Source organism: Ciconia boyciana, chromosome 3 (assembly GCF_034638445.1).
Source record: "Ciconia boyciana chromosome 3, ASM3463844v1, whole genome shotgun sequence".
Classification (NCBI taxonomy): Eukaryota; Metazoa; Chordata; class Aves; order Ciconiiformes; family Ciconiidae; genus Ciconia; species Ciconia boyciana.
In genome coordinates this window covers 103,674,205-103,701,084 of record NC_132936.1, presented here as the reverse complement: position 1 = coordinate 103,701,084, position 26,880 = coordinate 103,674,205, and the positions used below count along the sequence as shown (strand labels likewise).

At 45.4% G+C, this 26,880-nt stretch overlaps 2 protein-coding genes across 3 annotated transcripts in view; both read right to left on the bottom strand.

Annotated features, from left to right (window-relative positions):
• The window catches only part of VASH2 (vasohibin 2), a 36,323-nt gene extending 34,531 nt beyond the window's left edge, over window positions 1-1,792 (bottom strand). The window contains exon 1 of the mRNA XM_072856923.1: window positions 1,229-1,792. Within this exon, the coding sequence (XP_072713024.1) occupies window positions 1,229-1,522 (294 nt within the window). The 5' untranslated portion in view covers window positions 1,523-1,792. The remainder of the gene's footprint in view (window positions 1-1,228) is intronic.
• Window positions 1,793-10,968: 9,176 nt separating this feature from the next.
• Window positions 10,969-25,810, bottom strand: FLVCR1 (FLVCR choline and heme transporter 1). 2 transcript variants are annotated; one of them, XM_072856908.1, is made up of 11 exons: window positions 25,015-25,788; window positions 21,620-21,764; window positions 20,940-21,080; window positions 20,554-20,621; window positions 20,206-20,309; window positions 18,922-19,032; window positions 17,747-17,852; window positions 17,416-17,527; window positions 16,640-16,707; window positions 15,159-15,233; window positions 10,969-13,706 (listed from the first exon to the last, which is right to left on the bottom strand). In XM_072856908.1, the coding sequence occupies exons 1-10, from the start codon at window positions 25,666-25,668 to the stop codon at window positions 15,171-15,173; spliced, it is 1,572 nt and encodes a 523-aa protein (XP_072713009.1). In that variant the 5' UTR covers window positions 25,669-25,788; the 3' UTR covers window positions 10,969-13,706; window positions 15,159-15,170. The 2 variants fall into 2 exon arrangements, with proteins under 2 accessions (XP_072713009.1, XP_072713010.1); XM_072856909.1 differs by having other exon boundaries at window positions 10,969-15,233; window positions 25,015-25,810.
• Window positions 25,811-26,880: the final 1,070 nt, after the last annotated feature.

The window sequence follows — 26,880 nt, the reverse complement described above, 5'->3', positions numbered from 1 at the left end:
TCAAGTCCAGCGTGTGCTTTGCCATCTCTTAACACCAAAGAGATCTGTAGGCTGTTTAGACTAGCGTAAGCTGGTCATGCGGCTGAAACGAGAAGTTCTGCCCTCTCCCTGCCCCTTCATTTCTACCTCAAGCGCTTGTGCAAGTATGAGATGAACCACGCCAAGGCACCACAAACAAACCCAGCATAACCAGATTATTCTTTAGCTGGATCTGCTCCCCCATCCAAAGAAAGGAAGCAGGGGAACAGAGAGAAAGAGACTGGCCCTTTTGCACTTATGCTGAACTAAACATTGCAGAAGAGAGATAAAAGGCCTTTTCAGCCTGCATCTTATCTGACAAGCGCCTTCGCAAGACGGCCCTACTCAATCTACTTTCGACTTCCCCGTGCACAGAATTTTTCCTTTCTACCCCACTTAAAGAACAAGCACACATATCACTGACGGCCAGGACTGTGACAACACCAGCCCAACCATCTCACCCCAGCATGCAGAGGGGTACGAATCAACGCCGACTTCAGCGGTCAGCTCAGATTAATGCTGCTTGGTGGGAGGAGCGAATCAAGCTCAAAGTCTGCCAAAGCCGACAGCGTTAAAGACATTGTGATCAGTAATGCAGCGCGGTGGTGAGAAGCCTTGGAACATCAGCAGACAACAACATCTTATTTGCTGGCAGGAGGAAAAAGACTCGGGTCAGGCAGAGCTGTTTGGAGCTTGTACCAAGAAACGTACAAGACAAAAGCGTCTGGAATCCTTCCACGGACTGGAAATGAAATGGCAGAGTTTGAAATCCCTTATTGCCTTTCAGAAGCAAGGCTGCGTTTTAGGAAACGCCTGTGTTCCAAAGAGCCGAGCAAAACGTGCTTTAAATTGCACAAAGCGCTTCCTTCAGTCCCTGAAGATTTAATTCTCGTTTTCCGCTTTTTCCTCCCCAAGACAAAACAGTAATTGCCTTTCAACTTGTTTCCCAAGACACCAACTCCAGCTCCGGAGCATCCCGCAGCACACGCCCCCACCCCCCCTTGGGGTATTTTCAAACAGCGGACGCTCCAGCTTTCCCCTCGCCGGGGCCGAGAGCATCCTCAGGGCTGAGGCGTGACGCCCTCCTGCCCAGCCCTCGTCTCTCCCCGTCCCCTCGACGCCCCCAAAGCTCGGCAGCCGCGGGGTGCCTGGGTTTGGGCTTCGGGGCACCCTCTCTTTTCTCAAGGGGCGGACGGGGGCTTCGCCTTACCCGAGCCAGGCGGGCGGCGCTCCGGATGGCCGCCGCCACGGCGCCGCCGTCGGGGTGCACCCGCTCCACGTGCCCCCACATCCGCTCCCAGGTCTGCCCGTCCATGGGGAAGCCGCTCTTGTTCACCAGGAAGAGCGACCCGCCGTCCCGCTGCTCCTCCTCCTCCGAGCCGCCGCCGCTCCCGCCGCCGCCCGCCGCCCGCGGCTGGGCGCTCCGCGACCGGCCCCCCGCCTTGCCGACCGCCGCACGGCGGGTGCTCCCGGGGCCGCCGCTGCCCGCCGCCGCGCCCGTCATGGCCCCGCGGCCATGCCCGAGCCCGGGCGCGCCGCGGGGACCGCTGCCGGGAGGCGCCCCGCGGCCTCGCCGCCACCCGGGCCCTCTATATATATTTAAAAAAATTAGGTGTGTGTGTGTGTATTACGTGCGGAGGAGGCTGAGCGCGGAGACGGCCCCCTCCCTAGCGACGGGCGCCCGCTCGTCCCGGGCGCCCCGACCCGGCCCCGCTCGCCCCGGCCCCAGCCGCGCTGGGGGCGCGCCCCGCGCCACGCTCCATGCCGCCGCGTTACCACGCTACCGGCCTCCCGCCCGCCCTCGGCGCGCTCCTATTGGCGGCCGCAACAAAGAGGGGCGGGGCTGGGGGGGCGGGACGAGCCGTGACTGGCGGAGCCGCTGGCTCGAGGCGCCCCCTGCCGGGCGGCTGGGGTCAGCGGAGCCAGGCGGCGCAGTCGGAGCCCCTTTTCCCGCAGCTGGTCCGGCGTGGGGCTGCGGCTCCCGGCTCCCGGCCCGCCGTGCCGTGCCGTGCCGTGCATCCCGGTCCCCCACTGCGTGAGGGGCCCTTGAAAATCAAACTATTCATTGAGGAGAGCTGGTCTGGCTGCTCCGTTCTTCCTAAGGGAACTGGAAAATTCGTTGTTAACCATCGAGTGTTACAGTGATGGCGGGGATGAGTGGCTGTGGTCTCATTGCAGCCTGCAGCCTCCCTTTGCCACGGACGGCTCACGGGGTGGTGCTCTTCATCCAGGGGAATATTTCCTGCTCTAGGGTAGGAGCACTGGGTGCCAGACCCCTGAGTAGGAGGGACGGTAGTCTCAGTGCGGCCTTTCTCTAAGTGTTTTGCTGCCACACAGACTGCCAGAGGGCCGGGTGAGTGATCCATGACCCAGAGCACAGCCCATTTCTCAGGGTATCTCACACTGCACCTCGCACAGCGGTGATGTCCTGCCTTGATCCCCTGCAGCAGTCAGAGGTACCTGCCTCACACACCTGCACACACTGCTAACACCACAGAAACAACGGCATCTGGTTCTCTGCCCACACCCGGTGTGATGGAGCTGCCTCCAAGAGCAATGGGGAACCTGTCTCTTCCCCCAGGGCTTTGCCCAGCCGTGTCAGTGGCCTTGCAGCACCTCCTGGGCAGACGACTCCCTGGCTGCCACTGCCATGTCCACCACTCGGCTCAGTTCCCTGTTGTTTATTTCCATGCTCAGAGAGGTTTTTTTAGCTCTTTATATCAAGCACAACAGTGTCAACATAACACAACTCCTAGAGCCAGAGGTGACTACCCATCAGAAATAAATAGTAGTCTGAAAAATGTTGTTCCCATCCCCTGCCCATGCACTCAGATACTGCCACCGCTCTCATCCCTGCTCCCAGCAAGGCTGGGTGCATACCTGTACATCTCCTCAGCAGCTGCAACTACTGATTTTCATCTCTTGCCATAAATAAATCTCTCCAGTGCCCTAATCAGCTTTCTGAAGGCTCTCGGGAGCCACGGGTGTATGTTGAGTTGCTAATCGCTCTCCGCAGGAGCTGACATCTCTCTGAGTCCTACCAGTAATCTTCCCTGCCGCATCCTGGCCGCACAGCATGCCTGAATCTCATTGGGAGGTTTAACATAACGGAGGCCGGAGAAAGGCTGTTCCATCAGCTAAAGCAAACCAAGGGTTTCAGCCTACCCAGCTTGCCCAGTGTTAGGTTTCAGCCCAGGAGACTTTGCTCTATCTAGGGAGTCCCCCGAGCTGAATGTGGGGGCTCAGTGTGTAAATGGTGACGCAATTTGGGGGAGAGGAGGAAAGGTCAGAGTGGGTTTAGAGCTGCTGTGAAGTCCACCCTCACTGCTGTGTCCTGCATTTCCCTAATGATCAGGCAAACATCGCAACCGGAGGGCAAATGTGCCCTCGTGCCTGCCAGAGGCAATCTGCGCGCACACACACCCCCCCCACTGGGTTTTGGAACAGGATCCCAGGGGAAGCACAGTCCCTCTCTTCTTCTGGAGCACAGATGAGGCTGCACATCAGCAAGATGTGAGAGCACCGAGATGAGCTCCAGATGGGAGCTGATGAAGCACAGAGACCCGGAGAGGCTGCAGATGGCTGCAGCCATGGAGGAGAGGGCTCTCGAGGAGCAGAGGGGGGCTCAGGCAAGGCAGAACGAGGAAAGGGAGGCTGAGAAAGTCTGCAAGTTCGCTGGAGCAGAGGCAGGGGAAAGCTTGCAAATCATTCAGGCCTGCATCTTAGGACTAACGGGACTGCACAGGTGGTGGCAGCCATGTGTGAGCAGCTCAGGAGCATGCTGCGTGTGACAGAGCCTGGAATATTGGGATTGCGCAGCAGAAAGTCATCATCAAGGATGCCGATACACAAACTGGCAGTCATGTAAGTCCCAGACCCTTGTTCACTGTTGGAACAGGCAACCGTGGTGAGGCTGCCTCAGCCTCGCCCAGTGCTGCTCCACTGCCCGGAGCAGCCAGGAACCCTCAGATCATGCTTTCCTACACCCACCCACTTCTTAGCTATCCTGAAAGTGTGAAGACCAGAGTGATGCTACGTGCTTTGCAGTTCAAAGCCTTCTGCATCCACCATGCCAGGGCATGCTCTGTGCCAGAGGGAAGGACTCTCCCTGGCCAGGCAGGTAAGGGACATGGCAAGGTTGGGACACCACAGCCCTGTCTGTAGCAGCCCTTTGCGGCACCCAGACCCCTTCCGATCAGGTCAGAGAGAAAAAAAATCTTATAAGCTCCTCCTTGATACTCAGGCTGAAGAGGGACGAGTGGAACTCCCAGATGCCAGCCAGTGTGTCCAAGGCCAGCTGTGGGCTGGACAGGCAGGGCAGAAGTTAGCTGAGGTCCTGAAGCTAACGGCAACTTCGAAACAACAGCCTAAGGGGATAAAAGCAGAGTCCCCAAGTCACTACAGCTAAGGGAAAGCCTTAATTACACTCTTCCTGGCTACAAATTACAGTAAAAATAGAAGAAAGCTGCCTCAGTTTAGCCCAAGCCCTCCCCAGTAGTAGTCATGAACCGATATTCAAGATGAGTAAGAGCAGGGTGGGATATGCAGCGTGTCCCCTTGCATCCCCCCCAGCATCTTATGGCTTTCACCTCGCGGGACTACCTAATTTTGATACTCTAACTCTCAGCAGAGCTGCCTTGTTCCCTGCTCTGTTCACAGCTCTCCCTCCGCCCTGCCAGTGCTGCCCTTCCCCTTGCCCCCAGGCTGCTGCCCGGCCCCTGCTCCAGGGTGCCAGAGCCTTTTGATTTTGAAATCCAGTTACTTTGCATCGAGGTACCTTTCTAAAGCTAGCTCTGAATAACACCTGGAACCTACCGGTCTTGTTCCTAATGCAGAGCTTGTTGCTACCACTGCTGCTTTCTGGGTCAAAGGAACTAATTTGATCATAAAATCATGTAAGAGGGTTTTAACCTTCATTATTTCCAATTGCAGACTAATTGAAATGCAGTATTGAAAAGGCCCTGCAGCGCAATTACACAACCAACTGCAGGGAAAATTAATGGCTCTTAATTGTACCATGGTAGCAAGGTGATACAGCATCAGCACTTTTCTCCAAGAAGATTTCTTCTCCAGAAGCGTCACCTCTGCACCCCCCTCAAGGAGTCCCACTAGCCCCTTCCCCAGCAAGCACCTTCTTGCGCACAGCGACGAATTCAGCCCTGCCGCATAGCAAACCCTCACTGCCCTGTGATATTCCGCACGCACAGAGGTGGTTTATTTATTTGGACTTATTTGGGAAAATACTTCCTCTATTACCCATTGTTTCCAAGCAGCCCTTCTTGCTGGCTCAGTGCAGGCGCCAGGAGTGAGCAGGAGAAGGCTTCCCCGGCCCGCGGCTCCAGCCCGACCCAGGCTCGGGATGGGGACCCGCTGGCTTCGCTGGTGAATGGACCACCGGTGTGATGAGTGCCTGTGAGCTCTCATGCACCCTTTCCTTCTATCAGAGAGGTGCAAATCAGTGGCAGCATGATAGATCTGGACCTGTGCTGTTATCCAGGTCAGCAAAAGTGCTCCACACTCAGTGAAGGTTCCTGTACCAGTATTGAGTGTACGAGGGGCAGGTCAGTTACTGGTGGAGCAGGAAATATGTCCAGTACCTCCGGCTGGCAGCAGCCAGTGCAAAAGCCTGAAGCCTGGGTACCTTACAAGTATCCCCAGCTTGGGTGCGCTCTTCTGCTAAAATCGGGCCAAGTGATCTTCATGGCCTTTTCTGAATTTAGAACCACTGTATGTCCAGAAAAGCAGCAGCAGTCCAAAACGGTTAATCCTGCAAAGGTGCTTCAGCTTTGCAGAAGGGAAGGAGGAAAACACAGGTTGAAAAAGTTTGCCTGCCATAAGTGAATTGCATTATTGCTATGCAAACATTAGCCCATTTCCTGAAAAGACCACAGTGACCTCGTTTGATCCTTGAAAAGGAAAATAAAACTTGTTTGTTTGGGGCTTTTTTTCAAACTTGAAGTTATGCTGGAATTGGATTGGGTTACTAATGAAATGCAAGGTTAAACTGTGGTAAGGATATAAACATGGTAATATAGGAATGGCTGTTGATGCAAGTTTGCAGGAGTGCTTTTGCGTAAGCACTAAGAATGATAACTTTATGTATTAATCAATGTGATCACTGGGAAAATAAATATGTGAAGTAGACCAAAAAAAAAAAAAAAGCAAGCTATAAAAGGAATGCTTGAGGGTATGTTTCTTTGGAGCTTTCCCCAAGGTAGCCCTTTCTGGAAACTCAACACACTATTTATTTTGCAACAGTCTAGCAGAAAAAGCAGCCATCAGCTGCTCTGGCTTTAGCAATGAAGAACATCAGCAATATCTTTTGATTTCTGCCTGAGCAAGGAGGAGGACCTCCTGCAGTAGTTCTACTGCAGCAAATCATTACAGTGTTTATTTTAGATGGGTTTGTTTAACTGGGCTCCAGTTGATCTGAGGCTAATCCAACAGGCAAGATTTCCAGCTTAAAAAAAATCAAAGTGGCAGGAAAAGCCTATAAATCAGGCCTCCCCAAAACTGTTTTGCAAGTTTTCCCTTTCCACCCCTCATTGCAGGTCAGCATGTCCTACCTAGCCTGAGCTTTTGCTGACAGTGAAATAGCCCTTCCTCTTCTGTACTTATTATAGTCCCCGGACTCTGACCTACAACTGATAGCATCAGATACAGATGAAATTGTTGGTTTTCACTGGTACAGCGTCAGCGTCCCTATTAGCCTGCCTTACTCGTTCTGTCTTGTTCTGAGGTTTCAGTCCCAAATATTGCTGTAGCTTGGGAAAATATTTACATCAATACAGTTTGCTGTGGAGGTCTTACTTGCCAGCATATAATATGATTTAGTCTCCGCAGCAAGCTCTGCTTATAAAAACAAGGAAACACTAATGTAACCTTCCATAAATCTCGGCAATCCATCTTCTTTGGACTAATTACTTCTTCAACCTTTAGTCAGAGGGTAAACTACCCAGCACAATCACTTCTCTTCAGAGGAATTGCATAATAAAAGTACAGGTAGTAAAGAAAGGCAGTGGCTAAAAAAAATTGCTACTCAGAAATGAGATCTCTTTTCAGCAATCGTCAGCACCTGCAGCCCTCGTCACAGGGGAGCTGCTGGTGGTGGCACGAAAGGTGAGAGGCAGGACTTCATCCTCCACTGCCAAGTGAGCACCTGAGTCATCCCCACCGGCACGGGGAGAGGAGTGTACTGCAATAAAACCCCTGCCTGCGTAAGATTAGAAGCACAATTGTTGGTGCTGTTTAGAAATTGATTAAGCAACATAGTTCAGTTATGGGATGCCCTGTGCCCTCTGGGAATATTATGATGCTGGTTAGGAAACACTCTGAACAAACGTCATCCTTATGTATTAAAGTTCCTCAAAGGCATTGTCTTTCTAGGCAGTACTTGAAAGTGGACTGAAAAAGTGATTAAGTTTAGCAATAGAACATGTCACAAGCCCAGAAGCCATGAGCCCTTGAATTCAGGTGCTCTGTGAAACCTGCAAAGAGAGAAATGCATGATACATTGTTCTCAGTGTCATGGTACAACAAGATATCATCACGACACTGATTATTTCATCGAACAGTTTTTGATCTGAAGCACCACTTCAAGCATCCCTGGAAGGTAGCGCTCTGCAGATTAAGATTCCCCCTCTCTAGAGAATGATTGAGCAGTAGCCAAAACACTGCGGGAGCCCCTGAAGGTGAGAGTAAAGTTCAAATATTGTGGTCAATTAAAAAACTTAAAGCTCTTAAAGGAATTACAGTCATCTAGAGCAAAATGGGTTTTTTTCAGTCATCTTCCTTGTTTGCCATCACGTGAATGATATTCATTTTCAGAGGTAACTAGCAAACTCAAGAAGCCTACAGAGCATTTTCTGACTTTGGAATCAAACCCAGGAACGTCATAAGTGTGATGACACAAACTGCAGACTTCAAGGAGGCTCCATAATGCTCTGTGTCCTCTTCATGTACATGGACCCTCATGAGATTCTCACAGCTCAAGCCTGAGCAGATGGAGTAGGTCAGAAGAAAATCACACCAAGCATGGGGCTCTTTGCTCCCCAAAAGCCAATGGACCTCCATGTCTCTGCTGGCAACAGTCTGGTTTGGGTAACGTTGTCAAGCTTCTGAGCCTCCAAGGGCTCCTTTACCTTTTTGAAGCTTCTATGGAGCAGTGACAAGATGAGAAATCATGGGATTTCTAGGCTTTAGGCACTAGCCTCTAAGTGAATTTTAGGCTTTTAGCATTAGGCCCCTAAGTGAATTTCAGTTGTTCTCTGGGAGCGGAAGATACACAAATTCAGGTTCTATGGAGCCAGTTAATCATCCAAGGGTGAGTCATTCTCACCTAGAGGGACAGTGCCTCTTCATTCAGCACAGGATGTAGGGTTTGTCAAATGCCTGTAGGGTTGTTCAGAATTAGCTGATGAATTATTCTGAAGAAATCAAGTTGCCTTCCAGGATTTAATGGAGAAAACAGTAGCTCCAGGCTTAGAAACTGCACTGTTATATTTTAATTTCTTTTTCCCTTGGCAGCAGCTGGACAATTTAATTTCTAAAAGAATAAGTAACCTTGCAGTCATCTGCAGTCCCTCTTTACCTTATCCAAACTAGTGATCAGCATCTGAGCAACCTTAGGACTGCCCCATTTTGGAAAAAAAAAAAAAAAAAGGGAAGTTTCTGGTTCAGCCCAGCACAGGCTGGGAAAAGTTCTGAAGCCTTGAATACTTCCCCGGGATTTTTCCCAGCAAAGCAACCCTGTGCTCTAAGAACCGGGGTTAATCCCTGACATCCCTAAGTCATGCTACTCACCAAGAAGCTGAGTTCAGTACATGCTACATAATTTTTGAAGCACACACAAGTACAGGTAGAAAATAAAGAGAGTTAAACCAGTAAGAAATTGCTATTACAGTGATAAAACAGACATCATAAACCAAAGTCACCTAGGCATGGAAAAGAAGGCTTTTAATTACACCTTCCCATTTTCCAAAATCAGCTCACTGGGATGCACATTCACTGCCTCATCTACAAAGCTGATGAACTCCGACCTGCAGAACTGCAGCCACAGCGACAGCACTTCTGGGCTCACGTGAAGCATCTTTAAACAGGTTTTTTAAAAAACCAATTGCTTTCATGACAGTTTTCTATCTGCATGGAGTTCATAGCTTTTGTAGGGTCCTGCCTCTGTTTCTAGAACTCATAACGCAAGGCCACAATTCTGACAATGCCCCTTAGATATTATTTACAACCTTTTTTAATGGCCTAAGCACTGTTACAGGCAGAAGCAGTTTATTGAGAAAACACTGGGAATCAGCATCCTAGGAGCTGAATTGGACCACACCTGATATTAAGCAGGTATTACCCAGCCTCACAAATCAGTAACTATGCCTAGCCAGTGCCAGTACTTAGCTCTTTTTTTTTTTTTTTTTTTTACTGCGACATATCTGCTGGGCTCCTTTCTACAAAGTTCAGGATATTATTGTTTTGTCTTCTGGAAGATGTTGTTTAATTGGAAGATACAAATAGTGATTTAGAACACAGTCAGATTATGTTAGCTCATTGTGAAGTACAGCTGGGAACAAATCCAGCAGGCTTCCAAGAAACCTTTCCAGTCTAGGAAGCCGCTGCACTGTTAGGCACGTGTGTGTTTTATCCGTGTGCTTTATCCGCATCACTTTCTGGAAGGGGTAACACTTGTTAGTTTTGGGGTGCCTCCTCCCAGCTACAGACACAACAACAAAAAAAGTATTTTCCCTCAAGAATGGCTTTGACTAATCCTAGCCATGACGGCTTCACATCTCCCACTTACCTGATGAGGTTTCTGGTGTTTTCCTTCAAGAAAGACTGAGCATCTGCCAAAGAACGGACTTTAAGGCGATAACAATTTGCTGTGATTGTTCCTTCCCAGCTGTGGGAATGTTTAAATTGCAATGCTAAATGGGGATACAGCCCACAGCTTTCGTAGAGCTACTATAAGAGGAATATGACCCTATAGTCCTGGTTGTAAAATGAAGAGCCCATCTGAAAGTTCATCCCACTGTTGAACTGGATGCTAGCATTGCTTTACGACAAAAGGCTTGTGTTTCCTGGGCTCTGCAGCACCTGCAGCCTCCTCTTGTGAAGAATCGCTTGTATAAAAATAGCTGAGATAATTCCAGTTTTGTGGAGGAGATAAAAAAGAAAACAAAACTAACTAAACAAAAAAAACCAAAAAAACAACCAAAACATTTTCTTACAGTGACTCTACTTTCTTTGAAGCAGGTTCCTCAAACTTACCTGGCTCATAGCTGATGTGCTGGGGATCCACACTGAACGCCTGAGCATAGTGACAGAACGCTTGCAGAGTGTTCACAAGGGTCCTACTGTGCCCCCACTGAAGACAACTCTCGTTTTAGAAACAAAAGTTGGGCCATAACTGAATGTAGCGTCTCACTCTATCCTCTCCAAGAAGTTATTCTACCCTCTCTCCCCAGATAATCTCTCTACAGCTGGGTGCTTTAATAAAATAATATTTGCACTACCCTTAAGGAGATGACACTGGATTAGTGTCTGCTTTAGGTGCTAATTGCAGTTTCTTTTCCTCACAGACCTTTTCCAAAGCAAAAGAGGAGAAATCGCTGTGCTAGAGCAGTGCAACTTCAACTACTGATGCTAATACTTCCATTCCATGCCCTGAGAAAATTTCTCTGTAAGCCAATACTCTTGTGTATAATACATTTACATACCCTGCATACATGCACTCTGCATATTCGTGTGCATGCATGTTTATTAATGACACTATATATCATTCACTTATAAAATTTTCCTACATTAAATGGCAGCTTTTAAGGAAAAAAATGAATCATTTTTAGACCATCAGCTCTATCAGCAGCTGTCAAAAATGGTAACCTTGTCTCCAATCAAGTTACACATTATACACTTTATTAGTAACATATAATGGTAAGGAATGATGCCACCCACATATACACATATACACAGTACTGCAATCAGAATATTCATATGGAATTTTTAATTTTCTCTTGAAACAAAGAATACAACACTAACAAAAAAACAATATTACAGCAAAAATCTTTGCTATCTTCATAAGAACGAAGACATGAGCAGTAAATAACATGGGTCTTACATGGAAATACATTTATCTTTCTTAGGAAAATTTTTTGCTTAATTCATTCTAGTTCATGCATTAACATCACTTCTCCCTCTTCACAGACCTCAGACCGAATGGTGTGTGTGGGGGAATCACATGGGATACAATAACTTAGTTTGTGGTCTATGAATCATTAGTAGCCTATAACACTTAAGAAGGTGGTACATACACATGTTGAAACACAGCAACCGAAAAGGTCACACATTTCCATTCACACAGGAAAACTCATGAGTTCACCAAATGGAAAATGAAAGCAATAAATGCTTACAGCGTAACCCAATTTCACTTGGTCGTAGATGCACAAGATAGTCCAAAGATTTCTGAAAAAGCATTTTTTCATTAGGCAACATGGGCTGGCAGCTCTAATTACACACTCCAGTGATTGTCTCTGAAACAACAGACTGTCTTGAACAAAAGAGATGACCAAGAGGATGAAGTTAGGAAAACCCTGTTAACCTGAAATGATTCATATGTATTCTTCCCACTTCTTCCCTTGTCCTTTCTTCCTCGTAAAACATGAGCATTCAGCAACAGAAAGAGATGTTGTTAAAGACAAGCACCCATCTACAAAATAAATGCTCTGACGGACTTATCTACCAAGCTGAAGAAGAAAGCTCCCAATTGCAGCAATTCCAGACTATGCCTTACAGGTCTGTTATTTTCACACCCAGCCAACAGAAACGAGGGGTTTAAGGCCATGTTAGGAATCCTAAATAAAAATGGGTCAATATGCTCTGGGAATCTCCTCCTGAAGTTAGCAAAAGTTTAACATGGTCTGGAAAAAACAAAGAAAGAGAGAGTTATTTTAAAGGCTAATCTCTGAATCTTGTAGCTGAAAGTCAGCAATTACGCACCCTGGTGGGCCCCTGGGAAGCTGGGGGCAGCCCCCTTGCTTATGCTCACCATTACATGCATTCTTTTGTATCTTCTAGAGTTCTCTCGAAGCACTTAAAAGAAAAGCATATTGAAAAGCAAAAGCTGATGCATGGGATTGGGATGCCTCTCCTCACTTGGTTTCCCACTCCATCCTCTCATAGTTGACATGTAATTCCATTCATTAAACAATTACCTCTTTAAGTAGTTACCATTTTTAGCCCCCATGTCTACTCTTACTGGAGGGCTGAGCCAGAATCTCAAGGCTAAGAGAGTCAGAAACCCTCTTTCCAACTCCAGATGGATGTTTGATTGGGTGGATGTTGTTTGTTTAAAAGGAAAAATTAAAAGCAAAAAGACCAAAGCCCCAGCTACCCCAACCTTATTTCTGCCATGAGCTAGAACCTCAGTTTCTTGACAGACAGATGATAAGATTATTGCATAAAATACTGGTTAGTTCTTTATTTGCTCTTTATTTCGCTGCTGAGCCTTTTTAAAAATACTTCATCATTGCCTGGAAATAGCTCACAGGTTTCCAACTTTCAAGCTCCTTTTAGAGGGGGAGTATTAAATCCAGGAGGTAATTAAGCCTTCATTATTAGGAATATTTTCTTTTCAGGGACCCAGCAGGGTTTCCAGCATGCCAAAATCTTGTTTGGACCTTTTCAGAGGGTAGCCAAGATAAAAAACACAAGGAAGCAGAAGGGCTAGAATATTTTTTCAATAATCAGCTGAACATAGCTAAAGAAACTGGAAACTAGCAGTGAGAAAAGGAATTAAAAAGTAAATTTTAGAAAGGAAGAAAAAAGCTCAGTCTTTGAATTTGAACAGTATGTGCTGGATATTTCAGAAAGTATTCCGGATACTGCCAAAGACTTTCTATTGGACATTTGAAAACACTTCCTCAAAACTGCAAAGATATTATCTTGTTAAGATTTTGCAACAGCAGAAGTACAAAGCAACCATGGGCCATGAACACAAATATTTACTGAATCTGTACGTTGCAGAAGAACATACATATTTTGGCACACGTTATTACCATTTTTCCAAAGAGAAAAGCCACCCATAGATATCAAACGGCAGGAACTTTCAGCTCGCTCAGGCTGAAAATGTGTACATCCCTTGATGGGGCAGCTTCTATCACAGCAAGTCATTAAATGTAAAGAACTGACATAATGAAAGCATCTCTACTTCCACTCCTATACTTTTGCCTGCCGTTTGAATATCTATGAGTTACTTTCCCTATATTAAGCTACCTCACCAGAGGACTCTTCTCATAGAGCTTGCCTCTCCAGGAGCAGCAAGGTGTGCCCATTTTCTCTCTAGCCCTGGACCTGGCAGAGACATGGACCCTTTTTGGAAAGGAGTGTCCCAAGCATGCCTAGCTTATTCTGGTATGTCTATTGCTGTTCAGTCTTCCCGTGTCTGAAGCATTTATCATACAAAATGTTAAATTAAGATCATCAAGTTTAGAGGCTAAGTTTAGAAAGCTAAGTTTACAGGGTCCTTTTTATATAAAAGGATTCTCTAAATCTACAGTGAAACAAGAAAAAGAAAAGCATTTAACGATACTTATCATACTGAAAGACTATATTGGAGTTAAAAAGTTCCCCATATCCAACTGTAACAATCCGTGGAAAGCTTCGAGTAGGATTCCACCTTCTGGATGGCACTACATCTGTGGGAACTCAAAGAGACGGCATCATTGATGGTACTGAACCTGCAGGCTCAACTTAAAGGCTGCTAAAGCTTAAATGTTTGCAAAAAAGTCTGCTAACTCAGGTCTGACTTTTTCAGTAATAGTAGGGCCTCAGTATTATTGTAGTGCTATCAACTCTGCAGGTGTGTAGATAGAGCACAAGGTAAAGGAAATATTTTCAGAAGCACTGCAGTGAGAAATCCACATCCCAAATTCAGACAAATGTAATAACACAAAGCGAATGTTAATGAAGTCAGATCCTTTTATAGCTAAGATGCACGATATAAACAGCAAATATTTCATCAAAGTGAAACATCACTATTTTCTTTTCAGTCATCCTTACAGCTTTTAACAAATTGCGAAAGACATGATTTAAGTTATATAAGCACAAAAACTTCACGAGACAAATTATACAATTCATAATGCAGGGAAATAAATTCAAAAAAGGACAGAACACATTTTCTGATACTCCACAAATATTTGGAGGAGGTTTAACACACAAAATGGAATTTCTTCAGCAGCACTGATTAAACTCAAGATGAGGCAAGGATCTTCTTTACAAAGTAAAGGCACCAGCTCTTTGTAAACACGTACTCCTCTCGCTTTAACTGAGAAAGCACTCAAAATATTCCATGGAGGCAACCTGTGTGGTAGCGTTCCATTGCCTATAAATACTTCACTGTAGAGATATCAAAGGCGTTTCTCTTCCTTTTCACTGTATTTAATAAGAAATGTTTTTTCTTCAATTTATCTAGTGGGAAACTCTTTAAATCTCCCTGGAAATGTTACAATGAATCTATAAGACAGTGTTTTCTCTTATCTGTCTTCTGATAGCTATTGAGAACTTTCAAGGCAAAGGAAACGTCAGATGCCAGTATGAAACACACACATTTGCAGTCATCTCTTGTTTTCAGTATTGTGCTATAGACAGTTTCCCAGAAGGAACCATTGGCTGATATTAAAAATACGGATACATTTAAAAAAACAGAACTTGTGAACATCCCCCAGCTGTGCAGCTACCTATTCTCTGACTTTTCATATGTACTAGCAAAGACCGAACAAGAAATTAACTACCTCTTAATTCTTTGGGGAAAAGAAGATTAGATACTTCTGATCATGACGACTGTACTTCAGGATTCCAGATTTTTTCAAGTATGCATCCTGAATGTACATGTCTCCCTAGCGTGGAGAGAATTCACAAAGTTCTTTACTAATGAAACTGCAAAACTTGAAAACTGTTAAAATAAATATTCCATACAAAGGTGAATTGTTTGCAGCTTGGGCAAAATGAACTGAGCATCTTCATAGTTTCCACTGCACAACTACCACCAATATCACTAAACACATTCTACTACTCATATACACAAATCCAGTGATTACACTTATTAATATTGTTCAGTATCCAACCAAACTTGTGCGTTTCTAAGTCACCTTCTTTCAGTTTTATAAAGCCGATTGAATTTTTAATGTAGTACTTTCAGGTTCTACAGGACTGTCAACTGGTACCTTGAGGGGGAAGAAAAAAAAAGCAGAAATTAAACTGTTATACAGCAGAAGCTATTCCTAACCTCAGTATTCTTAAGTAATTATTAGGTTAGACTCCAATAGTATATGTAGTTAATTAGCCAAATTAGAAATTTTTAGAAAGCCCTATTTTCCCTTCTCTCCGTAATTAAAAAAAAAGCATAAAACACGGAATTCAGTTTCTTAGTATAACTCTAAAGTATATGTTTACTGCATATAGATATTTATCACATGGAGATTAACTCTCAGGTTTTTTTTCTCCATTGTGTTTAAATACAGTAGAATCTTGATGATCAAGGTTTGGAATCAAAGTGCTGTTGTACCTTATTAACATAGGCAGCTCTCAATTATTTATGGTAATATCAGGGTGAGGACTCCAGGTTTTTGTTATATCCTGGCTAATATAAATGAAGTTGTGCGACAATCTAGGCTAATTAACAAGGTGATAATGGAAAACAGAACAGTCATGGACCACTGCCTATAGTCAGCGTGCACACCGCCGAGATAGCCCCAACCCAGGCTGGTAAACCCACAGGATGCCATACTGTGCACACACAGCTGCACAGGTTTCAGGTTCATGTTAGCTCATATAGCACCAGCTTGGAAGTTTCTGAACCTTATGCAGACACTAACAGCGTGCACCTGATAGCAGATGATCAAAAGCTGCTATGTATGCAAGACACCTACACATAAAGAGAAGCATGACAGAGGATGTTACAGTATCTGACTCCAAAAAGCTGTTTCATTATCTTGAGCCAAATGATCAAAAAACCCACAGCATAGAAAAAAGTTTCCAGTGTCAGCCTTATTTCTACTAGTAACCGTGATAATTTGGAAAAGCTGCTGAAACATGATCTTAAGACCTCCTGAACAGCAGACAGTGCTATGCTCACTCTTCATTTAAATTGAGAGGGTGCTCAGCAGAAGAAAGGACCCAGCTCTTCATGCAGCACAGTATAGAAACTGCAGCATGACTTCTGTTCATCAGACACTGACTTCACTTAAAGGGACTGCAGGTATTTTAAATAAAATATGCAGTCTATAGCACAGCCTCCTAACCTAATACACAAAAAGGCATCACAATTTACAATGCCACCTGCAAATATAAAAAAGCAAGATTCAAGCAATAAAATCAGAGATTAATATTAGCCACTTAAAATTCAGGAAAATCTGAGAGCAGAAAGTCTTTTATTTTTTTCATGGGAGCTAAGGGAGAAACAGATATCTGAGGGAAGCATCCCATGTGGCTCTGTTGTTCCAAAACAGCATGGAAACAGTCATATTGTAAGTTTTTGTCAATTACTCTTTTTCTATTAATATTATTATGCCAATAGAAGCCAAGCATTCAAGTACGGTAATAAAATCATAGTAGAAGAGTCACCACTTACAGCTTTAACATCCAAATTCATAATCCCTGAATTCACATTGTGTCTTCGCAAATCTGATTTTATTAAGGCTGAAACAAAAAAATAAAGAGAAAGCTGGTTCACAACTTTGCAATGACATGCATTTCAAGGGAAATGTTAGTACAGTACAAGCACACGGAAGCTGCTTTCAGCCCATATTCAAAATACCTGTATTGACTCTTTTGCGATTTGACCTTATTGACAACATGAACTTGCTCCTCACAAAACAAACACATGCAGAAAATTACAATAAAAGCTTTTAAACCATGAGTACTTAAAGCAAAGCTTGAAAGTTTTAGCACTTTCAGCACATTTGTAAGTACCAGCATGTGTAAGTCAGTGGTACAGTTCAGGAATATATCAGCAGTTTCTTGCATTTGGAAAACTGCAAACTGTCTCCATTTATGTATTTGCTTACATTTACTATCCTACTCTGGAGATAGACATCTGCCTCAAATTCAAGACATGACTCAAGAAATGGGTGACAGATGGCTGTCCATATATTAGCAATACCATCCGTAAAGCAAAGGGTGTGCACACAGCAAATATTTAAAGTGAAAAACAAGGCAAAAAAAACCCCCCAAACCACCCCACCAAACCCTGCACTTATAATTTCTGTCAGGCTAGACAAGAAGCCACATATTTAAATTCTAGATGTCTGAGACATCTAAAAACTACCCAGAAATTCACTATCTCAAAAAAACCCTCCACATTTTTACATTAAAGAGAAATCATTACTTACGTTTCTGATTAATTACCTGTTAAGATAATGCCCACAAAAATCCAAGCACAAAGAAAGAGGTTTCCTGCACGAGGACTGTAGTCTGTTGTGAGTTTTCCTTGAACAAGTGTAAAGACAATTCCAAATATCTATAAACAAACAAGTCACTTCATCAGGATCACATAGAAAAGGATCATCACTTTACCTTGCAAAGTTTCAGGTCACATCTAATAGAAACCAAATTTAAAAAATTAAGACTACAGCAACACAACAGAGACTTAGCAGCCAAGTCTAAGATAGCCTTCTTAGATTAGAGTAGAGTGGCCTTCCTGAACATTACTTCACTTGAAGAAATAAAATGATATAACCTGTGCTGATGCATTAAGGAGACCTGAGGAAGTGCCTTCAGACTCTGGGTATGTAATTTCCACAGCAAATTCAAACCCAAGTGGGAGATAGCCAGTCATGAAGAACCTGTTGAAGAAGAGAGTAAGAGGATGACAGGGGTGGCCTTCATCTATTACTACAGCTAAGAAAAGCAAACATAAACACATGGTATTATGAATTAGCTGGTATTCTGAACTGTCTGTTTTCAAGACCTAATATGATTCAATACTTGCCGTGCCTGCTTCATTCCCCCGACCTCATCCAACAATTTTAGCCATACATCTCTCTTTTTAGGACAAAGATGTTTTAACGTACTTGTCCTGTTTCCCATAACCACCCGCACTCCACTGTGTACATATGAAACAACCTCCTCTGACCAGTCCACAAGCCACTCCATAATTGAAGCCAATACTTTCAAATGAAAGACATACATGAACATCATCATTTTGTCAGCTCAAACATCCATGCTGGAGGACAAAAAGAGAGCATCAGTAGGGAGTAAGGCTGGACACTGGAATGTCTGCTAGAAGCTACTGTGGAAGAAGCTGAGGGGACCGACGGGTGACAGGAAGAGCAGGGGCTTAATGCAGCTGAGGTTGGTTGATTGGTTTTTAAACTGAAACTCTCAAGACATTTCTGGGTTTACCTTGACTGCCATGTCTGGATACAGCACTATTCTGTCAGCACCTTTTGGGGCTTTTAGATTATGTATCTATGAGAAGTGCTCATGCCCTTCTGAGCGAACAAAGCACCCAGCATGTTGCTTGGACTATCAAAATATAGATTAATCAAAATGCACAGAAGCCAGTCTTCCTAGATTTGCTCAGTTAAACTCTAATCACTTACCCACCGGTCAACAGGAAGACTCAACTTTACTGCAGACAGCTTTTTGAATTGGAACCAAACAAATTGACCACATACAGACTTCTGTTAGGTTCATAAAAACGTTAAATGAAATTCACTGAAAAGTGAGTCACTTTAGATGTATTCTGATGTAACAGAAGGTGAATCCCTAGTAAACAATATCTGTACTGTGATCTATAGGCATAGGTTGAGAGCATGGCGACAGAATATACAGAATCATTTAGTTACAACAGTTAAATATGGTTTCTGAACAGAACTGCAGTAAGTCTTCTAGTCCTCTTTAACTGCTCACCCAAGTACTCCTCCAGTCACGAACACTATTATAAGGTATCCGAGGTCCAGGGTGAAAGTAAATACCAGCAAGCCAATGAAAGAGAGAATGTAAACAATCAAAGTAGTTTGCCTGTAACCCAACCGAAAAAAATAAAATTAACATTGTTAACATAAGGTCATAGCACATTGCTGAAGCATGGAAAAGTAACATAGACATTACCTACTCTCTAACAACTGACATTCTACAGCTATGAAATTTACTTCATGTATATCTCACTCAAATATATCATGCAGTGACAACATATCCCTTCCCAAACTCTTTATTGCCTGCGTAAATTTATGGCGGCATCACTCAAGGCTAAGAGACTTTCTCAAACTCTCGAAGAGTGGACAACCACAGCAGATAATATTACCTCAAGACTATTTTAGTCCTCTGCTATGTTGTATCTCTTGGCCATTCTGCAGCGCTGCCCATTATACAAAGATCAATAAATGAGCAGCCAAATCGAACACTATTAGCAATAAAAGTCAGCCTAAGAGGCAAGTCAAACAAGACTCATTACAATGTTCTATTTATTTTAAATCTGGAATAAGGGATGTCATCCAAAATATTAAAGCACTTATCACTTATTTACAAGCCAAATCACATGCAGAAACAAAGCCAGTCTACAGCATTAACATCTGTTAGGTTTCTAGAGCTCTTGCACATAACGTACTAAGAGTCACAGGGAGAACTTCTCCACCACAAGCAGTGCTCTAGGGCACTGCCCACTTCTGGGGGGCACCACACCATGGGTGATGGACCCAGGAGCTCCTACGCCAGAACAGAGTTCTGCTCCATGGTCATCCCCCAAATGAAAGCAAATGTTATGCTTACTAATAGGCCCAGGAGTAGTAAAAAAACCTGAGAATCCATCAACTGTCCATTTTACAAAACAATGCAGAGTAGGTTTTGAGCCTTTATGCTTTCCCAGGAGGACCAGCCCACCGGGCCACCTGGCCACTGTATATAGACATACAATGCTTTCCTTGTTAGCATTACACTCCTGCAGAGACAGGAGTAGATGGGAAACCCTCTTCACATGTTTGCATTCTCCTCTCTCATTTCTTTTGGCCAAGAACCAATAACAGTCTCAAGCTTTTGCTGTAGCCTCAGAAACTAGTCTCCATCAAGGCTGCTAAAAGATCAGAGATGAACTGCATTTTATCATCAGTTCACTTCAGCCCTTATGTTGCAGTATTTTTCTAATGCAATTGCACCGCTCTCCTACCCCTAACCCCATACATGCCTACCCACACTTACTTGTATGTTTTAGTGTAATCCAGCCACAAACCACAAATAATCGAACCCACCATTCCTGCCACCACCAGTGTCAAGCCAATTCTCCCAGCGTTCACTTCTTCTCCCTTTCAACAAATATTTATATGGTGCTCATTAATACCACTCAGAGTCAAGTTCAGACCTCTTGGCAGTCATAAGCACAAACAAACATTCCTATGACTCCCATAGCTGTATGGTGCAAGAAACTGTAGGGAGGTATAAAGGAAACCAAATGTCTGAGCACACATAGCACCTCCATAATAAACATCACCTCTGCAAAAGTATAGTAAAAAAAAAAAACAAAAAACAAAGAAGATCCAAGAAACTTACCTCATAATGAGTTACTATCATCTGGTTTAATAACGTGGAGACAGAATAAAATGCCCCAGTCATAATACCTGCAGTACCAAAAGAAGAGCTTCAGTCATTCCAAGTGTAGACTGACACCTGTGTAGATCTGCTACTGCAAAGAGTTAATCTTCTGATATTTAAGACTCACATCAGAGGCAAAACCTTTTATCTGCCAGGTAAGATCTCTTCACCAGACCTACAAATGGTATTTTGAATCCTGTCGGATTTTCCAGCACTGGCTGCTGAATAAGTAAAAGTTTGACACTCCCTCCCCCATAAGCAGCCACCACAACAACTACAACTTGATGTGCTTTCGGCACACATTCAACTGTTCTGCCAGAGTACAGCCAGACAGCACCACTTACCGTAACTGATCAGCAAAAGTACAAATGGAATATTTTTGAACAAGTTTATAATCGACTGCTTGTAGGAGTAATCCTCGGGAGGCATAGTTTGCAGGACTGCTTGGGAGTGACTAGGAGGGTATTTGGGCTTTTCTTCAAACACTGGGGAAAAAGAAGAAGGAACAATCTTGATTTGTCTTTAGCAGACTAATGCTTTTTCTTTTTGAAGTGTTTCAGTTTGATGTATTTCAGAAGATTAACTTGTGGTTTTTAACACTTCCATGAAAAAAAGATATTCTAGATTTTCTCATGGAAGAATCAAATCACAGCCACAAAGGATGTGCTAATTATTTGGTCACATCTGGTTGCTACCAACATATGGTCAAAGGCAGACTTCATCTGCAATGTGTCTAGACCTTCGTATCTGAATTGTAAGAGTAACAGAAAGAATTCACATGATATCATAATGTCCTTGTAGCCAAAAACCTAAGTGAACTACATATCCTGAGAGAGGTCACCCCATGTCAAGCACGACATACATAAACTGGTTGTCACTTAACCCTGGCACAACAGATAAGCGAACACAAGTAAACCTGAGAAAATGTAACCTCGACTACCTTGGGCAAAGTCAGATGCTTGAAGTGAGATGTTGTAAACACTCCCTCTGGTCGCCATTTAAATTACAAGAACGGAACACTTACCGACTCCTGTTAAGAAGAACAAAAGTGTGGACACCATCGCTGTTCCGTAGAACATGATGCTGATGTTATGTGCCATTAGATCGATATCATTAGGTGTATTTGGAACCAAAACAGGTGGCAACAAAAACCCAATTGCAGTGCCAAGCTGTAAAGCAAGAAAAGAAAACCAGAAGTCATATCCCTGGGAACATAAAAATTAACAGAAGCGAAAAGCCTTACCAGGTAGAGTTCAGAATTTATATCATAATAAGTATTAAAAAAACTATGAAGGAAAAGTGTTCCTTCAGTACCATACTTCTGAGCCATTTGCTCTCAATGACATTTCACAATCAGGTCTTCCATAACTCAGGTTTTAACCTTTTCATTTCTAAATTAAACTACAATACTACACCTAGTATATAGCACATTTAACAACTAAGCATTAAGGAAGGTGGTTTGGTTTTTTTTTTCAGAAGAATCTGTCACAGGAAAACACTGTGCATGCACATAAATTTGTCTCAGTCATCCTGCAACTGAAGACCTAGAGATGACAGAAGACTCCAGCTACTCTTGTAGCAACATTCGTCTCTTTTTCTTGATCAAAACATTCCACTTGATGTCACGATCCTACCACTTCAGTAATAAAGACCGACATGCAAGGTTTATTGCAGAACTGATAGAGCAGAGAAGAGCAAGAGAAAAAGAGAATCCTTATTAAGAAGCACAAACCCAAAACCTACATCTGCAATTATTGCTAAGGAAATAAAGGAAAAAAAATAAATCACAAAATAAAGGAGTACTGGCTTTGTACCTGGAGTCAATTCCAATGTAGCAACTGATTTTGTATTAAAAAGAGACAAAAAACCAAGGACTGAAATTTTGGGTATATATATAAAGCATTTTAAAACATGAAGGAACAACAGTCTTGGACTACTCTCCAATTTATCTCTGCTGCTCCTCCAAAACTAAACTGCATTTTAAAATGTTAGAACAACTGGTTTTTGGTTTGGTTTTTTTTTTTAACTAAAAAACCTGCATCTATTTCAGGTAAAAAAATAAAACAAAAAAAGAGTACCAAAGACTGTTAGAGTAGCACAGAAAGTACTCAAATTAAAGGTGTGCCAATGTGCTTACAAAGCGCCCTTTGTGCATATGCCCGATGAGGGTTTTGCTGCCTTTTTTTTTTCCCCACAGACCATCAGATTTACACAGTATCCAGTGCTGACCTGAAGATTTTGTTTCCTTTTATCCTCACCCTTCAGTATATGAACCCTACAAACACGAACTGACTACATAATTACTCTTTTTCTTAAGGTATATTTTTCCTCCCACAACGTGAGCCAATACAGTACCCACAATATTCCAAGAAAGTCAAGTGATATCGTTTTTCACCTTTTACATCCAGAGAGGTTAAGGCCAGAAGGATCAAGAGTTCCAATGAGTCTGGTGTGCCCAGTTTGAGACGCTAAATACTTGTGGCAATCAGGCACTCCTAACAACCCTTGACAGATACATCGCTGCGTTCCCAGTGATTTGTGTTTCAACTGCAAATGATCAGCATCTCAAGAAATAATGGATGCGATCTGATTTTTGATAACTACTCTGTCCCTGCCCTGCCTGCAGTCCCCAGCCCTGTTTGCTGTAGCTCTGAAGTTATGCAAAATATCTGATAAGAAATTAGATGATCACCAGCCCAGTTGGTTACAGCATGTAAAACAATATTACTTCTAACTTCCAAGTGCCTAATTTGTCATTTTACTATTCCTTCAGTCTAGCTTTTGAGAGGGTTTTCTTCAAAGAAAGCAAAAACTGAGAACAGAGAAATTCTATTGTTTGACACCACATCAGTCTCCATGGGTCACAAGCAGGACTGGGATCCTAAGACCTATGCAGCACGCAGCTCTGAGCCAGCGGGCTATGGCATGGCTGCAGAATAAGCTGTTATCCTCTGTGCAGGGGACTGCCACAGGGAGACGACACACACTTCGTGCATTTCACAGGTATTTCCCAGGTAGGTGGCAGAGAACCATCACGCACATCAGCACATCAAGATCAGTCCTAGCTTCTGCAAGGGAATACGCTCCAGAAATAACTGAATTCTTTTGTTCACGCCTCTGCTCCCGTTTTCCTTGTCCATCCTTCTTGTAGTTCCTACCCACAAAATCCCTGCTCCTGTCCTTCAACCCCCACATCCCAGCATCTGAGCAAAGCATCAGTTTCAGACTCCCAGGTGGATCCTTGGCACCGCACTGCAGAACTGAGACCCCAGTAACTCCTTGCTACGGGGAGAACTGGTGCATGTCAGGAAGAGGGAAAATTTAGCTGCCAAATAAACCTTTAACCTGATTCCAGGAAGCAGATGCAAAATTTTTGCTCAACTGCTAAAACAACCAACCAATCCACCCCTAAATCTTCAGTCCAAAAGGGACAGCTGACTTGTCCACCGGAAGACTTCAGTGCAAAAAAAAAAAAAAGTGTTTTGGAAAAGCCTTGGGAAAACTGTAAACAGACAGGTATGAGATAATGAGCAACCCCAACTGTAAATATGTAACGCTAATATTACCGCTGTAATAATCCAAAGTGCACAAACATAAAATCATTAGACTCACATGAGGAAAAACTAATCTCCTGTTACCTTATTCAAACTGTACCTACGACCTCAGCCTGCGCCAGTGACGTTGATGGGAATCTCAATGTTTTGTTGGCACAAAATAGCAGGGACAGTGCAGGGGGCGAGAACAAGGCTATGGGAGAGGAAAAAACCATCAGCCTCATATCTTCACCCATGCTTTCAGATACGCCTGTTACAGCTCCCTGAAACTGGCCAGGACCAGGGAGCTCGAGGAAATCCATGACTCAATTATCAGCTCCCCACAGTGATGTAAACTATCACAGTTATCGAGAACTTCATGAGTCACCAAGGCATTGACTACTGGCACTAAGTGATTCGAAGCCATATTTTTAAAGCAGGAACTAATGTATGTTGGCACTGGGGCTCTCCATGAAAGTTCACGTACTTCACCCCCTTCCAGCTGGGGGTGGATTCTGTCAGATGAATGACACCAAATGCAAGAAACAAGATGCCAAACGCAAGAGGAAGAGAAAGTGGTGCAGGACAGCTTCTGAAAAGGGTCTTGACTGATGGACTCCAGGCAGCCGACAGAAGCGTGCAAGCTGCTACGCACTGCCACACAGCCAGGGTCCTGCAAAGCAAGGCTGGCTGTGGAGGGTGGGACGTAACATCACCTCTGCGCTCGCCCCTGCTCTCTCACTTTTCCCCTCTCCAGCGCTGCCCCATAACCACTTCTCAGAGAATGGTTTTTCCCACTTAAATGACTTATTTTTAAACCAATGCCACGCCAAACCCGAAGGAAGCTCACTTCTCCAAAGCCTCCCTTGCCCCCCTCCGCCCCTACCTGGTTGCCCAGCACGGCCACGGCGCAGGCGGTGGAGACCTCGGTGGGGCCGAACCAGACGGAGGCGATGCGTGAGGGCAGCCCCAGGATGAAGACCTGGGCGACGGCGCAGACGGCCTGGGCTGCCAGGGTGAGGGGGTACCGGTCGGGGGCCAGGCTGGCACACTTGAGCCAGGCGCCCAGGCCGTTGAGGCCGGCGCCCAGCAGGGCGGTGAGGCGCAGGCCACGGGCGTCCAGCAGCCAGGTGGCGGGCAGGATCAGCGGCACGTAGGCCACCATGTAGACCATGGAGAGCCAGTCTATCTGCGTGAAGGAGACGCTGTAGAAGCCGGCGAAGACGTTGCTGAGGATGCTGTACTGGATCCACTGGAAAGCGTTCACCAGCGAGTAGCAGCTGAAGACGGCCAGCACCGCCAGCCGCCGCCGCGACAGCCGCGTCTCTACCCGGCCGCCGCTCGCCGGCAGCATGGCCTCGGCCTCGGCCGCCGCCGCCGCCGCCCGCTCTCCGCCGCCCGCCGGGGCCGTCGGCCCACCGTCCTCCGCCTCCTTGCCGGGGAGGAAGCCGTTGCAGCGCTGCAGGGGAGGCACGGCGGCGGCCGCCGGCATCTCCCCGCTCTCCCCCTCCGCCTCCTCCTCGCCGCCGTCCTCCACCATCTCGGCCGTCTCCCCACCCAGCTTCCCCGGTGGTAGCAGCGGCGGGCGCAGCCCGGCTCTGCCTGCCAAGGTCACCCGGCTCCGGCTCTGCCGCCGAGACCACACCGAGACCCACACCGAGACCGACACCGAGACCACGCCGCTGCGACGACCGCTACCGCCCCGCCCCGGCCCGGCCCGGCCCGGCCCAGCCCGGCGGGGCGGAGCGGCGCGGCGCGGAGCGGGAGGCGGCCCTGCGAAGTGGCGGGGCGGGGGGGGTCTCGCCAGGCGGGGCGGTGCTGAAATGGCCGAGGGTGTTTTTAAAAAGCTGTTGCTGCAGCCCTGGTTGTTGGGAAGCCGTTGGGTGTATGTCTATATGTGTGTGTATGTATATATACACACATATGTGGGTATATATATGTGTATATATATATATGTATACACGCTTCTTACAGTCTTTTAAACTGAACGTATAAAGGCTGTCCGTGCGGGTGACTGACAGCCATACGGAGACGGGAAGGATGCAAATAATCCCCACGACATCCCCGAGGAAGGAGCAGCACACTCGCATTCCTGTAGCCACTTTCTTGGCCGGCGCGCCCTGCGCAGGCGAGGCCGAGCGGGCAGGGACCTGCGCTCGGCAGCTCGCCCCTCGCCTACCTGCCGCTGGGCGCAGGCCGGGCTGCGAGCTCTGTGCGGCGGAGGCACAGGCCGCACCGGTCCCAGCACGTCCAGGGGAAATCCCTGGCCTTCCCCTGCCATGGTAAGATTTGTCTCTTCGCCGTGGCGGTGCAGAGAAAGGTACTGAAGTGATAAGAGATGGATGGGTAGAGATGGAGGCCCGAACGGAGGGTGGCCAGGCCGGGTGCGTGGCGAGGGGGTGTGCATCCACCCCAGCCCTTCATTGCCTCCAGAGACGCAGGCAAAACATTCCTTGTTTTCACTCAACCTCTGAAATTCGATTTGACACATATGCCAGAAAACTGGCCGTCTGGCTCATGTGCGGAGGTGGTTAGATAGCACTGCAGTAAGCCATCTTCCCTCAGACCCCGCTGGGTACACGTCTGCACAGGAGCCGTGTCGGGCAGGCCCCGTCACGGTTTGTAATTCTGCTGCCACAGACACCGCACCCTAATAAAAAGGCAGATTGTTCTCCAAAGACCATAATTAGGAAATATGTTCTCCAAAGAGCATATTAGGAAAATGCAGAAATATTTAAGTTTGTTAACGACG

Excerpts from the sequence above, each read along its gene's own strand:
- FLVCR1 (XM_072856909.1), bottom strand. The coding sequence starts at position 25,668 with ATGGTGGAGGACGGCGGCGAGGAGGAGGCGGAGGGGGAGAGCGGGGAG. Across the intron at positions 21,765-25,014 it reads TGGCCGTGCTGGGCAACCAG|CTTGGCACTGCAATTGGGTT; the intron begins GTAGGGGCGGAG and ends CTTGCTTTACAG. Across the intron at positions 16,708-17,415 it reads TGTGGGCATTATCTTAACAG|CCTTAATAAAATCAGATTTG; the intron begins GTAATTAATCAG and ends TTTTTGTTTCAG.